Source organism: Schistocerca serialis, chromosome 9 (assembly GCF_023864345.2).
Source record: "Schistocerca serialis cubense isolate TAMUIC-IGC-003099 chromosome 9, iqSchSeri2.2, whole genome shotgun sequence".
Lineage (NCBI taxonomy): Eukaryota > Metazoa > Arthropoda > Insecta > Orthoptera > Acrididae > Schistocerca > Schistocerca serialis.
Window position 1 is genome coordinate 13364896 of NC_064646.1, and position 16193 is coordinate 13381088.

At 38.9% G+C, this 16193-nt stretch overlaps 1 protein-coding gene across 1 annotated transcript in view; it reads right to left on the bottom strand.

Moving 5' to 3' along the window:
* Positions 1-832: 832 nt before the first annotated feature.
* The window catches only part of LOC126419930 (uncharacterized), a 477157-nt gene continuing 461796 nt past the window's right edge, over positions 833-16193 (bottom strand). Inside the window, exon 4 of the mRNA XM_050087219.1 lies at positions 833-2388. Coding sequence (XP_049943176.1) covers positions 2355-2388 — 34 coding nt within the window. The 3' untranslated portion in view covers positions 833-2354. The remainder of the gene's footprint in view (positions 2389-16193) is intronic.

Sequence of the window (16193 nt, forward strand, 5' to 3'; positions counted from 1 at the left end):
TTTGCCCTTACATAGTATGTGAAACTAAAATGGTGTGAATTTTAAAATAGGTATTAGATTTAAAATAGTTGCTAATCAAACCATCAGACTTACAAGTCTAAATACATTATATAGCCTGTAACCAATGTATGCTGTATTATTATGTTTGATGATAGTGTCTCCTTATTTATCAGAAATTCCTTTTCTTGACATATTTGTGTATTCATATATGATTGTCACATGCAGAGAGATATGTTCATTAGTTCTGCTTTTGTGTTAGTCTTGTTTTGATATGCCACCATGGCACAAAAATTGTGCTGGATGTAGGTAGAGTATGCAGTTATAAGTCATTGTGTACTACTCCTTTGTACATACTATTAAAATACTGTAATCCTGAATACTGAATTCTTTTTGCTGAAATTGTCTTATTTTCAGATGTTAATAAAGGAATTTTGCCTTTTGATTGGCATGATAAATAGTGTGTGTGTGTGGGGGGGGGGGGATTCTGATGGTGGTGATAAGATGTTCATTGCTTTTATACAATGTTAAATCAAACATTTGCTTCCATATGAAGTTTTCTCCTTTTTGTGTACCATATTGTATACTTCTTTAGAAAGTGTTTTGTTTATATCATTCTACAAAATTATCAGAGAATGAACAAATGATAATAATAATAATAATAGTAAAATATTATTATTATTACAAGCTTGTACATATTTAAAATTCCTGTGAAGTAATTTATTTTATTCAGCTTTTTGGAAATGTTTGCACTTTATATTGAATTAACACTTGCAGAAAAACTTATGATACATGTTCGGCTGTATATTAAAGAAATAATAAACGAGGTGGGGTAAAGATCTTTATTCCAAAATGAAACTAACTCACAGAAATCATGACATGTACATATATTTTATTGACATTTAGCTTATAATACAATGTAAATTGATGTTTTATTAGAATAAATTGGTGCATCTGTACATTTCTGGCAAAGGTGGAAATATATCAGGTAGAACCTAACTCTGAGATATAAATGTGAAATATGAATTTATTATTTTTAATGTCAATTAGTATATTGGGTAAGGAGGACTTAATAAAACATGTGATTTTATGTTTTTGTATCTTCTTTAATAACTAACACAGACCCACAAGATCAAAGTAATTGACAAATCTACCAAGAAAAGCTATAAACCATTGTAGCAAGAACTGAGGACTCATAGCAGCTGTAAATACTTGCACTTGCACAGTGAAAATTAACATCACTTCTGTGAAGATAACACAACGTTATGAATTATCCATCATTGTCAACTAGGTCTGTAATTTTCTATGATGTGTGATAATGGTCTTTTAAAATACTGTTTTTTGTAAGTTTATTGTGAAACATTCTTTTTTAAAATGTATTTTTGTAAATGGTCTTCATATTTCGTTTATTTTAAAGTTATTTGTGACTGCCTATGAACAGTGCAATTTGAAATATTTTTGCGTTTTAGAGAATAAAACAGACTGTTTGCTGGATTGAGGCAATTGAGCTTTCCCACCCACTGAAAAATAACTTCCGGGTGAAACTCGGCAGTCTAAGTAATTTATTTATGTTTGTGGGTTGGATTGTATTTGAATAAAAATGTTTGTTGGTATTTTGTAAGGAAAATGGACTTAAAAATGTTGTCTTATACAATAAAATCATTTACTGAAATTATAATGGTTAGGAAACTGATTAGATGCAAGATACAATGACTGAACAAAATAGTTTGAGGACAGAGCACACAGAGGAAGTATTGAGAAGTGGGCACGCATATTAGAGTGGTGATCAACACTGTTCAACTGTAAAACTTCTTTTCTTCGTCATAATGTGTACTTGCCCAGACTTAATTTTTGAGTTTAAGTCAAATCCTGGTGGGGTAGAACATGCTGCAGTGGAGCAGCAGTCACTTAATGTGCCTGCCCAACACTTCGTCTCTGTAGTGAGCATTTATTAACTTTCATTTGGGATTTTCCTTAATGGTATAAGATAAGAAATATGAGTACATACTGACAGTGCCACACATGAGACATACATTTTTTCACCCATAACATTCATGCAACAATATCACAAATACACGTAGGATCAAAACTTGCTTACTTACTAAAATTTTGTTCTGAACAGGAAATGGAACTGAGCTGCTCTCCTTTAAGCACTAACAACTGAGTCATCCAAACTAAAAGCTTTAATCTGTCAGTACCTCTTTCGTACTTTCCAAGTTCATTCTGGACATATAGAATGAATTATAGGCAGCGCATGAAAGTTTCATACTGATAGTGAATTACTTATTCTTATCAGATAATGAAGACAAGTAATTAGAAGATGCATTGAAGTGTTGATCCTCTGCTGATTTTGTGGTTTATTCGTCTTCTGGACGGAAAAGGTACTGGTCCCTGAAAATAGATAAATTAAATAGTACTGTAACATCTGAAATATCTCTGTGGTATCAGTAGACAGTTAGCGTTTAAAAAGATGTTGCATGTTTAGTGACATAATTTTGGCAAGAGTCTTCTTAGGAACAGGATGAAAGCACATTTTGCTGTTCTCTATGGGATCATAGATATTTGTTCAGTGATAATGACAAAGATGTTAGCATTCCTTGGTGTTTAAATAGTACTTCCTATTGTATTTTTCAGAAACTGCAAAAACATGTCTAGTATCATCTTTTCAAAAGTCCTAATTACTGAATGACTTCTTTCTTAGTCTGTTACTTTGGCTTCCCATTAACTTCTGCTAGGGAAACTCACTTTCTTGAACATATAACATTTGTTCTTGTCAGATACTTTACTTTCCCTTTCAATTTTTAACCAAGATGAATTTAAAAATTTGCTAAATTTATGCGAAATTGCATGAAATTTTTAATCAGCAGTACTGTTGACGAGTGTGACTCTCTTATTGGTTTTGTTCAATCTTTGAAAGAGACACAGTATATAATTGTTTATTGGCAGCTACCTTACTTGCATATCTTGTAAAAATTGGTAAGAAGAGGAATTGTGCGTGATGAAATATTTTTATTTCAAAACAAAGAGCACTGTGCAAATACGAAGAGAGTCAATTTCATAGGTGTTTCACAGTGGCATTTTTTACAGTTATGCAAGCACTATTGTTTCAAAAGGCTCTAGCTGCTCTACTGATTCTGATATTCTGAAAGAAATGATCAATAAAATTTTATCGTGGTAAGAAACCATCACATTAAGAGTCCTGATATTGTTGAACTGGTGGATATCTCCTGTGAATGGGCACATATAATTGAGAATGAGCATCTTCGTATGAAAAATATGTGTTTGTGATGGGCACTGTGTTTGTTATTAGCAGAGCATGTTTGGAAAAGTTGTATTATATTATTACATACTAGACACAAAACCACAGTCAGAGTCAAAGACAGGTTAAGCAGAAAGTGCTCCATAGAAGTAAACTGATAACCTTTTAGATAGTGAGAAAAGTGATGAAGATTCCATTGTGAGAGTCACCTTATACCAACATGCTTGACAGTTTTGATAAGGATAAATCTGTGACTGGTTGCACAGTAGTACATGACCATTTATGTATTTAGTTGAAGCGGAAGTGAGTGATGAAAGCAGTGAGCAAAAAAATAGTTCACATCTATTCATGTATCAGCCTTTAAGATGACAAACATGACAAACTGGGCTTCAAAACAGTTTTATTGGAACAAAGACGTTACCTGTGCTGTAAATGTGTATTATGAAGAGCTAAAACAAATTTTATCTCAAGAAATGATAAATTTTAAATCTTGCTGAATCAGTGATCAAACACAGCGGAAATTATGTTGAAAACTAAATTTTTCTATTCACAGAAACTCCTTTTTGCTTTTTAGTATCCATATCATTGCTCTGGGTGTATGCATTTGTCTGCGTGTGTGACTGTGCATGTACTGAAGCTGGATAGTGTAATATCTCAAAAGTTGGTATGGGCATGTATTTAAGCTACACAGAGTGTGATGACTCGAAAGTTGGTGATATCTCTGTGCTGTTTATGTTTGTGTCACATGTGCCAATCAACTACAGGAAATCCCCCAGGGGGGTCAACACTCTTTGGCGGGTTTTTGCTTGGTTACCAGAGGGTACCAGCCTTTGCAGCATCTTTTCCCTTCCATGCTGCATGTATATCCTCTTGCTATTCTTTTTCCCCTCCCTTGGGGAATATGTCTGAGGTGTTATTGGGAATGTTCCACATTGTCTGTCACTGATGTAAGAACAGTCTCACCACTGTTTTTTGCTCCCTTTTCCTTTCTTTGTTTCCCTTCTCCTCTTGTTCCTCTGCTTTGGTGTTTGAGGTTCCTCTCTTTTTTCTTCCTCCCTGTGTGCTCCTGAAGGCTGACCCCTGTGTCTGATCCATAACAGGTGACTGGGTAATGCGTAATACCCAGCCCCGGGTTGACAGATAGGGTTTGCAAGTACCCCCCTGGTACAAGTCAGGTCCAGGGAGGGGCGATTGCGTGAACTGCAACCCTCCTAAATTGCCGATTGGTTCCTCTGTCGGGTGTTCAGGAGGTGTGGCTTGAGGTGTGAACAATCACCTAAGGCAGGTGCGCACCCTTGTGAAGGGAGTCCCCAGTTGGTAGGGGCACCATTGGAGACACTGGCAATCATGGGGGATTTTCTCACAATGAGCCAATCGTCTTCACAATCAATGCCTACGAAACATAAACGTAATGAGGCTTCCCGCTGCACCATGGCTCCTTCTAGTCTCACGTATTGGGGGGGGGAATAATGAAATGACCGTATGGCATTGTTGGCTGGGAGGCCCCATTCAGGGGAGATCAGCTGCCGTATTGCAAGTCCTTTATAGCTTACGTCACATTGGCGACTTGCAAGTCAATGATGATGAAGGTTACACAACACCCACTCCCCTGCCAGCAGGAATCGAACCCAGGCCTCCTGCGTCCTAGGTGGTAACACTACGGAGTCATACACACATACTGAAGATGGTCATTCCCTCGCCATGGTAAATCCATTTATTATTCAGAAAGGTGTTGATGCAATTGCTGACCCTGTGAAATCCTGCTCTCGTTTACGGAATGGCACTTTGCTTTTGGGGACTATTTCTGATTCTCAGGGACAACTACTTGCTGCCTCGCTTCTCCATGGCTACCCTGTTCGTGTCAAGGCTCATAGAACTTTGAATTATTCCCATGGTGTTATTTACACTAGGTTATTCGATGGTCCAACCAAGGCTGAAGTTCAATCTTACCTCTCTGCTCAGGGTGTCATTGCCATCCATCGGGTGATGAAAAAGGTAGATTCCTCCTTAGTGGCCACCCACACTCTTTTTCTCACCTTTGATAGAAATGTGCTTCTGTCCAAGATCAAAGCAGGCTATGAAATTATCACAGTCCGACCACAAATTCTGAACCCAGTGCACAGTATCATCATATCAACCACACTAGAATGTCTTGTCAACCCCCAGCTAAATGGGTAACCTGTGGTAGGGATGTGCACGAGGGTGATTGTCTGCCTCCTTCTCCCAGCTGTATCAACTGCAATGGCGGCCATGCTGCTGCCTCTCGGGATTTTCCCATGTATCTTGATGAGCGGGCTGTCCAAGAGATCCATGTAAAGGAAAAAGTGCCTTACCCAGTAGCTCACAAGTTACTGGCTAGTCGCAAACCCTGCGTTTTCCCATCTGGCACATACAGTTCTGTTCTTGTGACTCCTCGCTCCATGAAGAACGTGAGCCATAGACATGTGACCTCAAATTCAGCTCAGGTTGTGAAATCGCCCAGTGTCGAGGTATCATCGCCACCCCCTCACTCGGGTGTGCAACAAGCCATCAAACTCTCGTCTCAAGAGGCAAAGCCATCAGCTACACAACCAGTAGGCCAGCAAGGACAGAAGGAATACTCAAGTGACGTCCCTCCAGCCAAACAACACCCGAACCTTCCTCTAACCAGAAAGGATCGAAGAAGTCCACCAAAGGCAAACGGTCTTCTCCTTCATCGAGTTGAAGATCCTTTTCGACAGTGTTGTCACGTGATACCTTAGGCCGGCCAGCCTCCCTGTTGCCGGTGCACACTGCCAACTGTTTTTCAGCATTGGATTCCACAGACTCACAGCACAAGTAAGCCGATGCTTCTGTGGACCCCATGGAGCAGGATCCTCCGCCTTCTGTGCCCTGTACTAGCGATTCTTCACAGGCTGTCACTCGGCAGCCACCGAGATGACACCCCCACATCTCTTCCTCATAGTGACTCTCCTCCAATGGAACATTCTCTGCCTTTGGTCCTACAAAGAGGATTTATGGCTGCCTTTAGCATCGCAGAATCCCCTTGTACTCTGCCTTCAAGAAACGAAATTTTGACTTCACGACTGCTTTGAGTTTTCACATTTCTTCCCAGTCCATTTTGACCTTCCCCATGAGGTCGGCATTCCATCTCATGGGAGCGTCATACTGCTGATACGGAATGACATTCATAGTCACCCCATCTCCCTGACTACCCATCTTCAAACTGTTGCAGTTCGCCTTTTCCTTCCTCACCTGACTTTTTCCCTCTGTACTATTTATGTCCCTCCATCATTCGGTGTCACCAGGGCAGACTTCCTTCAGCTTCTTGGGCAGCTACTTCCCCCATTTCTGCTACTCAGTGACTTTAATATGCATAATCCCCTTTGGTTTCTCCCTGAACCTGTCGGAGAGGTGCCCTCTTGGCTGATCTTCTTAATCAACTCAACCTCTTCTGCCTTAACATCGGAGCACCCACTTTCCTTTCCAACTCCTCACATACCTGTTCCCATTTGGACCTAGCCTCCTGCACTGCCCAGCTTGCCCATTGTCTTGAGTGGTCCGTTCTTTCTGACGCTTACTCGTGTGACCGTTTCCCATGTGCTGTCCGTTTGCTGACTCCTACCCCACCCACGTGCACACCCGAATGGCAGCTTACTAAGGATGACTGGTGGCTTTACTCCTCCATAGCGACCTTTGAAGAACAAGATTTCCCCAGTCGTGATGACCAGGTGGAATATCTCACAAACATTATCCTTACTACTGCAGAACATTCCTTTCGTCACACTTCCTCTATACCACATTGTGTCCCTGTCCCTTGGTGGACTGAGGCATGCTGCGATGCAGTTCGTGCTCATAGACATGCTCTCCGCATTGTTAACCGTCATCCTACGATGGCAAACTGTATTCATTGTAAACAGATGCATGCAAAGTATCTTTGTGTTCTTCGGGACAGCAAAAAAGCTATCTGGATTTCATTCACTAGTTCTTTTAACAGTTCCACGCCTTCCTCTGTCATACGGGCCAACTTCCAATGGCTCTCTGGGACTAAGATCCATTCACCAATTTCCGCCCAGACAGTAGCAAACAGTGTTATTGTGGACCCTATTGCTATCTCCAACACCTTAAGCTGCCATTTTGGGGAAGTTTCGAGCTATCACCATGCCTTTCTCCATCAGAAATGAGCAGAGGAGGCTCAGGCGATATCCTTCTCTTCTCAGAATCGTGAGTGCTACAATGCCTTTACTATGAGGGAGCTCGATCATGCTCTCAGTTTATCCCAATCCTCTGCCCTAGGGCCACTGTCCACATTTAGATGTTGCAGCACCTTTCTCTTGCGGGCAAGCACTTTCTGCTTAACACATACAACCACATCTGGGCAGAGGACACTGTTCCCAGACTTTGGTGTGAAGCCACTGTCACACCCATACCTAAGACCGGTAAGGACAAAAATCTTCCTTCTAGCTACTGCCCCATCTCTCTCACCAGCTCCATCTGCAAGGTGATAAAACGTATAATTCATGCCCGGCTGGTATGATGGTTCAAGTCTCGCAATTACTAACAAATGCACAATCTCCAGCTCCCTTTTTGTTGAAGATTTTGCCACCTATTGCACTTCTCCATGGACCTGTCTCGCTGAGCGCCATCTTCAGCAGTGTCTTGATTATCTTTACTCCTGGAGCATCGACAGTGGCTTTCGTTTTTCCACTGATAAAACCATCTGTATGAATTTCTGGCAGTGCAAATAGTTTCTCCCACCATCTTTACATCTTGGACCTGTTGCCCTTCCATTCATTGAAACTACGAAATTACTGGGGCTCATGCTTGATAGGCAGCTCTCTTGGTCTTCCCATGTGTCTTACCTGGTAACCTGCTGTACGTGATTCCCCAGTGTCCTAAGTGTCCTCAATGCTACTTCCTAGGGTGCTGATTGGGCCACCCTCCTCCGTTTGTATCGGACCCTTGTCCATTTGAAACTTGACTGTGGGTTTTTTGTTTATACCTTTGCACGTCCATTCCTCTTACGCTGTCTCAACACTATCCACCATCGTAGCATCAGTTTGGCCACTGGTGCCTTTTACACTAGCCTGGCTGAGAGTCCGTATGCTGAAGCTGCTGAACTACCACTACCCTACTGCCGTGACTTTCTCCTCGGCAGGTATGCATGTCGTTTGTTTGCCATGCGTGGCCACCCATCCTATGCCTCCTTCTTTGATTATTCCTTTCATCGCCAGTACGGGACCCGCCCCTCTTCTCTCTTACATCCTGGAGTCCGCTTTTGGCACTTGCTACGGCAGCTTAACTTCACCCTACCTGCAACTTTCCTGGTGGTTGTGAACTCTTTACCACCTTGGTGTCACGAAGTGGCCCATGTTAACCTTGGCCTTCATTTGCTTCCTAAGGACCCTACTCCAGCTTCACTCTGTCGCCTTCAGTTTCACAACCTTTGTGAGGAACTTCGCGATAATACCTTTGTGTACACTGATGGCTCTCGGACTGATTGTGGGGTCAGGTGAGCCTTCGCCATTGGTACCAGTGTCTTTCGATATCAGCTTCTGGCACACTGCTCAGTATTCATGGCCAAGCTCTTCGCCCTGTATTAGGCCATGGAGTACATCCGGTGACAGATTTTTCAATTGTGTCCTCTGCTGAGACTCACTCAGCACCCTTCAAAGTCTATGTGCACTGTACACCACCCATCCCCTTGTGCAACGATTCCAGGAAAACTGTCACTTGCTCACTCTTGGTGGAATGACTGTGATATTATGTCGGTTCCTGGTCATGTTGGTCTGCCAGTAAACGAGGCTGCTGATGCTGCTGCCAAGACTGCAGTCCTCGTACCTCAGCCTGGTAGTTCCTGTATTCCCTCTGATGATCTCTATGTTGCTGTCTGTCAGGAGGTGGTGTCTCTTTGGCGTCGCCAATGGTCCTTCCATCATGGGAACGAGCTCCGGCTTATTAAGCCTCTCCCAGAGGCTTGGATGACCTACTCTCGGCCCTCCCACCGGGAAGAGGACATTTTAACTAGGCTGCATATTGGACACTACCTTTTTAGCCATCATCATTTGATAAGTGGTGCTACCCCACCACTCTGTACACAATGCGCCCAAGTTTTAACTGTCCGTCACTTCCTTACGGAATGCCCATTTTTTTAACCGTTTATGTTCCTGCTTGGGTTTGGCATCTGAGTTATCGGCCGTTTGAACAAATGACGTGTGGGCTGTTCACCATGTTTTACTTTTTATCTGCTAAAGCAATATGGTGTAGGTCATTTAATTTTTAATTTTGTAGCTCCGTATCTGTATGGTGTCTTTTTTAGCCCTTTCTCCACATCCCTGTTTTAGCTGTCTTCTCTTATGTCAATTGGGACTGACGTATAGTCGTTTTTTAACTCGGCTCTGTCTTCGAGTACTTTAGTTTTGTCTTGGGTGCATATGACACCAGTTATTTTTGTGCCCTACAGCAAAACAAAACAAATAAACAACAAACTACAGGAAAAAGGTAGCCTTTCCTCACAGTTGTTTACTGTTCCATACAGGAATTGAGTTGTTGTATGTAATATTAAATGTAGTATAAATGCTCAGTTTCAGTAAGATAGACTGGGATGAATCAAAACAACGCTTACACAATCTTGCCAGCTGTTTTTGTTCCTGAACTGATTTAAGGAGTCTGTACTATTCTGTTTATAGTTATTGATTTAAATTGTGCTTTTCCCATCTCTAATTACCTCAATGTCGTCAGGCTAAGCCCTAAACTTCCTTCCTTCCTTCATGGGCTTCTGATGAGTATGCATTTGTTGTTTTACCATCTGCCTTTGTTTTCTAGTGTTATTGATTCTTTTCCAAGCTTTTGCTGTCTCAGTAGCTGGAAGGATATGATTTTCAGTTGTTGGTATATGCTTTACAATTTCATCATCTATTTTCTTATGGCATATAACCTCAAATGAGTCATGAAATGAAGAATTCCACATATCAGTTTTGAATCAAAACAACAATTATGAGGTCCTCCATCTAGATAGTGTAATAGATGACAAACATTTCTATTGATAATTGATGTAAAGCAATTCTTATACACAGTACAGTATTTCTAGTAGAAAAATACTTAATGCATTGTACCCATGAAATGTATTAATATAGCCGTATTATACACAGGAACAGAAGGAAGTCAGTTATCATAGAACTTTCAGTGAGGCATTTATCATAGATAGCAATGCAGTTTCATTCCGTGTTTGGCAGAGATTTAAAATTGATGGTTTGAACACCAATAAGGTTAGTGTTGATTCAGGATCATTGGCTAAGAAACATTATTAGAAGCACCAAGTTTCTCCTGATTAATCTATTGACAAAATTTTGTGAGAAGACAGATTTTCCTCTCCAACTGCATCCATAACTTCAGGCCTAAACCCCTTAGAATTGATTTGGAATATTGCAAAGGGTAAAATCCACAGTTTTAATATGCTATGCACCTCACTCCATTGAGGAGAGAGCCACCACTACTATATGCCTGTGAAATGGCAGATGACAAACAGATAGACACAGGTGGGGAAGGTAGTTCTATAGATACTGCCAGCACAGCTTTATTACAAGCTCAAGATAATATAAAAATATATGTACCTCCTGTACTTGTACTTCTTCTAAAGTGCTATTTAATTCAATTGCATGTATAGTAGGCTGTTCCACAGTGCTGGCCTTGTGATGTTGGCTGTGCTCTACACAGTGCTTCTGCTTCGGCATTGTTGTAGGGTGGGGCAGATATGTACACATGCATCTATCTGGTAAGTGAGCAGAGGCCATTTTGTAATGGTAGAAATCCACAAAAGTCCAGGACTGTCTGATTTTTGCCGTGTCCTCACACAAACCTCAAGAGGGATGCGTATGATGCAGTAGCTGTGGGGCGTACCTAGTGAACACTGCAGGGAAGTGGTAAGTGACTTCTGCTGAGGTTTAGCACTATTCACCATTTCTCCAACTCTTCAAGCCCTGACAAGCTAGTCTGTCATGGCTAGCATTGCTGAACACCCATCTGCCATATGAAAGTTCCAGAGACATCAACACTCTGGCCTGGTTAAAAGTATATTTGGAGTAATGATCTCAGCAAACAGCCAATGGGCACACTTAGTTGCCTAAATGTCTGCTCCCTGCTGCATAAAGTTTGGCTAAATAGATAAAAGCAAGAACATTAGACACCAACACCTTCTCCTATTTTTATTTAAGAGAAACATATAACAGAACTCTAGAATTTGAAGTCAGGCTAGTTGAGCTGAAAGTGAGGTTACATAGGATCAAATGAGGAGACACAAGGGTTACCAGAAATGTGGAACGATAAACAAAGGCCAAATTGAATTAAAATCTGGATGTGTTTTTTATTATGGAGGAACAAAATGAGGACATTCATGTGCAGGCTTCACTGCAAACAAGAAAATTCAAAACTGTATCACAGTTATTCGAGGGAGCTCTCACAGAATAACATGATCCATGCGAAACATAAGCAAAAAACGTGTCCTGTGTAAATCATTCAAATGTATGTACCAATGTGCTTAAATTCCAGTGAGGCAAAACAAACACCTCCACAGATATGTACATAAATTGATAAGTGACAGCAAATTCTACTACAAGATGATGATAAGGCATAATGGGAAAGTAGGACAAAATGTGAAGAGCAATTCTTTTGTGAGAACCTTGGGGTTTTGATATGAGGACAGAGTGTTTACAGTAGTATAATTTGCCAAGACTAACAACTTGATTGCCCTTAACACGTTTTTTAAGAAGAAAACAAATAGAGAATGGATTTGGCAAGGACCAAATGCAAATAAAAATGATATTGACTATACTTTATCAAACAGTAAATAAATTGTACAGGATATGACGTTGCTAAACACTTCCACACTGCAAATTATCACAGACTTGAAAGAAGCAGGGTAACAGTAGATGCAAAGCTAGAAGAAAATGCTTATTGCATAATGTGAGCAATACTATAGATGATTAGAATTTTTAAGAATAGAAATGTTTATGTATTAAATTATTCAACAAAAGGGTAATTATTTAACAAAGATACTTATATAAACACAAGAGCATGTAGAAGCTACAAAAGAAAACAAAGGGAACAAAGCAGCAATAAAAAAGAATGGGGCAGTTTCTAACTAACAATAAGTTGATAGACTGTGTTGAATTAAGCAAAACTCTTTTGATATTACCGCAGGCTGTTGTGAGAAGTTACACTGAAAATTTGATGGGATAAACAAAGTATGAAGAAAAAATATTAATTTATATGTAGTAAACTATAAATTTTATCTGTAAACTTGCTGACTGCTTAGTAACAAGAGAAAATTGCTCAGCTATTCCAAGATTTCCTTAAACATTCATGAGATTAATGAGAGAGAGAGAAAGAGAGATTCATAATAGTGGAATTCCTGAAATAATGTAGGTGTGATGTATAAAGCCACTAAAGGTGTGAAGAAAGGACGATACCTGGATATGTTAGCATTTCAATAGAAGAGGTTAAAGCTGGAGGAAAAGTAGTACAAGAGAAACTTGCAACTAATCTGTTGTATGTGTGCTGGGAGCTAATCAGCCTCTTCTCCATAATGTATTCTCCATAATGTATGAGATATTCAATAAAATCAGCATCCAATTACATATGAAATACTGTAGAACATACAAAATATTGTGCTTTGAATTTGTAATTATGAAGCCGTTTTATGAAGAAGTGATAGAAGACTCAGGTAACATCAGTAGCACCTACATATAGAAGACATTGGATTTTAATCTAGGAAAGGAACATGCTGACTGTAGGAAGTAATGGTGATGGAGAGAAGTGTGCATGATAAACACTGTAGGGGGAAACTGAAGCTCAAATGCAGTAACCAGGTTTGTGACAAAGCAAGCTGGGATATTTTAACTCCCCTCTTGTCTTGCCATTTGCCTCCTTAAATCAATTTTTTCACTTTTAACAATTTACCATTAACATACATGAATATAATCAGCATTTTCATAAAAGATAAACGTTGGCCATCAGTTTTAAAGAATTTAACCAGATCTAATTTTGTGCTTAGTTTTGTGTTAGTATCTTTCATTATAGGGTGAAATCAGTAATTGTTTCATAACTTAAATTCTGTAGTTGACTTATGAACAAATATAAATTCTGTATTAATTTTAAATATTTGGAAGACGAAATGCTAGTAATCTTAAAGTATCTATTTGGCTCTAGTCGGAAACATGTCAGCAAAGGCAGCCCTTAATTAATTATAAATTAATTAACAGTTTTGTCAAAAGTGCTGTTTGTGTAACTATATATGTTAATTTTATCATTTAAACAAATAATTCGGCCTAATCCTTGTAGTAGAAGAAATTGTTAAAAAGACAGAATTTTTCGATGTAGTCAGTTAATTTAATGAGTTACGTTTTAATTGTAATTCCTGTAAATTAAACTTCGAAAAATGTGTAGTTTCAGCATCTATTATTGTGAGGATATATAAGGGCCAGTTTTTTGGTTGTGAGACAGTCAGTCCACGGCCGAGTTTTAGATGAGGAACCTGTGTTTGTTAGAATGACAACAATGCATTAACTTAACAGTGAAATAAGTGTTACACCAATAGGCTGTGTGATAAGCAATGACAGTGTCTGTTCCATATATACCTGATTATTCTGAAAGAACTGTGAACTTTGTGGTTAGGGTTTTACTGCTTGTAGATGTTCAGTAGTAAACTATTGTAGCAGTATGTGGAGGTTTGCCTGCAAACTATTAATGAGGCTTAACAAAAGTTAAACAATAGTGCACTGGCCAAATAACTGTATTATTGGCGGGTTGTGAACAGTGAAATTAAAGAACTGTGAAACACAACTGTACACCTGTCTGCTACATTATTTACAGTAGTCAGTGTCGGAATTACAAGCCCCATTTTTCAGCCAGTGTAGCAACACAGGACATCAACACCAAGGACAGTCAATGAAGGAAAAAAAAAAAAAGCAGACATAACCGCTACAGGTTCCATTGAATGTGGACTGCATTAGTTACACACAGATGAAGCCACTTGCACAGGATAGACTAGCATGGAGATTTGTATCAAACCAGTTTTTGGACTGAAAATCACAACAGTGATACATAGCGCAATATCTACTTGAAAGTTATGTGTGAAATTGTAAAGCAGAACAATGAACATGATTTATCACTTTGTTTGAGATTTACAGATTTTGTGAATTATTTTGACTAAGTTTAAACAAAATATATGCTAGCAGCCGTTGAAAGTAAGGCATCATCAGCCTATGTGAGTATACTGAAGAATAATAAGTGAAGACTACCTTCCATTATTCATCATGTCAGCAAGAAATTTAGAAATGAAAGGAATTTGACAAGGATTTTCTATATCACCAAAATATTCTCAGCAGTCGTAAGGGAAGATTTCAGACTTTTCAACTGAAAAACTAAAGAATGAATTTGTATTGCATGTACATATGTTCGCTGATAACATTTTACCTTTTGCAAATAAATTTCAAAAATGGAAAAACTTAAGACAATATATTTGAAAGTGGGCCTGAAAATCAGCTATAATAAGGTGGAAATAATGTGTAATCAATATGGCAAATGGAAAGTAGTATAAATTAACAACGAAGTCAAAGAATCATTTGGTGAAAACAGAAAAGGGGATCTGGAAATATGTCGGAGTGTGAGACATAGCAATTTGGGGTTTAACCCATCTGTTATGTTTTCTGCTCCTGAAAATAAAAAATTGTTTTTGCTTTTTCATGCTGTATTTGCTATACAGGTGCACACACAATGTATCTTCTGTACAGGAATGTATGAAACTGCTGTCACAAAAATTCACTTTTGCACTTGTTTATATCTATGCTTCTGATTGCAACACTGCAACTAGTTTTACTGAAAGCATTAGAAATTAAAAGATAAGGATAATTGAAATGGGACCAACATTGTGAGCAAACAGGCAGTAGAGGAGGTAGTGTGCCACTCTTTCAAAAGCAGACAGACACTCCTAACTTCCTGAGAACATATACAGAATTATCTGAAATTAATTAACTTAAGAGAGAATTTTTTTAAAGACTGCAAGATTCTGAACTTTGGCAATATAATTTCATTACTGTATTTTTTCTAAATCAGATGACACCTCCAATTAATGATCCAGTCAGTAATAAAGATTTTGACTAATTTAGAATCATAACATTTATTTCAAGATGGATGCCATCTTTATAAATAGGGGATTTCAGAAGCCTCATAATAATACAGTCCAAAAAATGGAAACTCCAGACTGGAATGTTAACAACATAAGGAAAAGGATAGATTGCTACTTACCGTGGCACCTTGGACTGGAATCTATTCTCTAAAGCATTATTCTTCTCCGTGTCCGTTCTTTCTGTCCTGCATTGATGTGTGTGTGTGTGTGTGTGTGTGTGTGTGTGTGTGTGTGTGTGTGAGTGAAATCATCAAAAAGATTCAAGAAGATGTAATAACATACATGACAACAACACTAGAAATAAAAATAGTTACTTTAGGCAAAGAATAAAGTTAAAAATAACAGATCACAGCTCATTCATCGGTGGTCAAATTTGGTTTAACAAATTGCCAAAAGACTTACGTGCCTATGATGGAAATATCTTTAAAACCAAACTCAAATTATTCCTGGCAAAGAAATGTTTGTACTCTGTCTGAATTATAAGTTGAAAACATGTGATCTTATAGTTTGTATTAGAAATTAGAAATATTTTAGTTGTCTACCTACTTCTGTGACACTACATTCCCTTTGTGTGTTTGTATTATAGTCTTGCTAATTTATATCAACTATTTGTTTTGTTTGTATTTTAAGAACATCTTCATAATTATGTAAACAACACTGACATTTGCAATAGTCATCATTTTTGTAAAACAATAAACTGGTAGCCAAGATTGCAGGAATTGGTGATATTAATAGTTGCCTATAACACGCAGGCCTTACAAAATTGTCATAAGA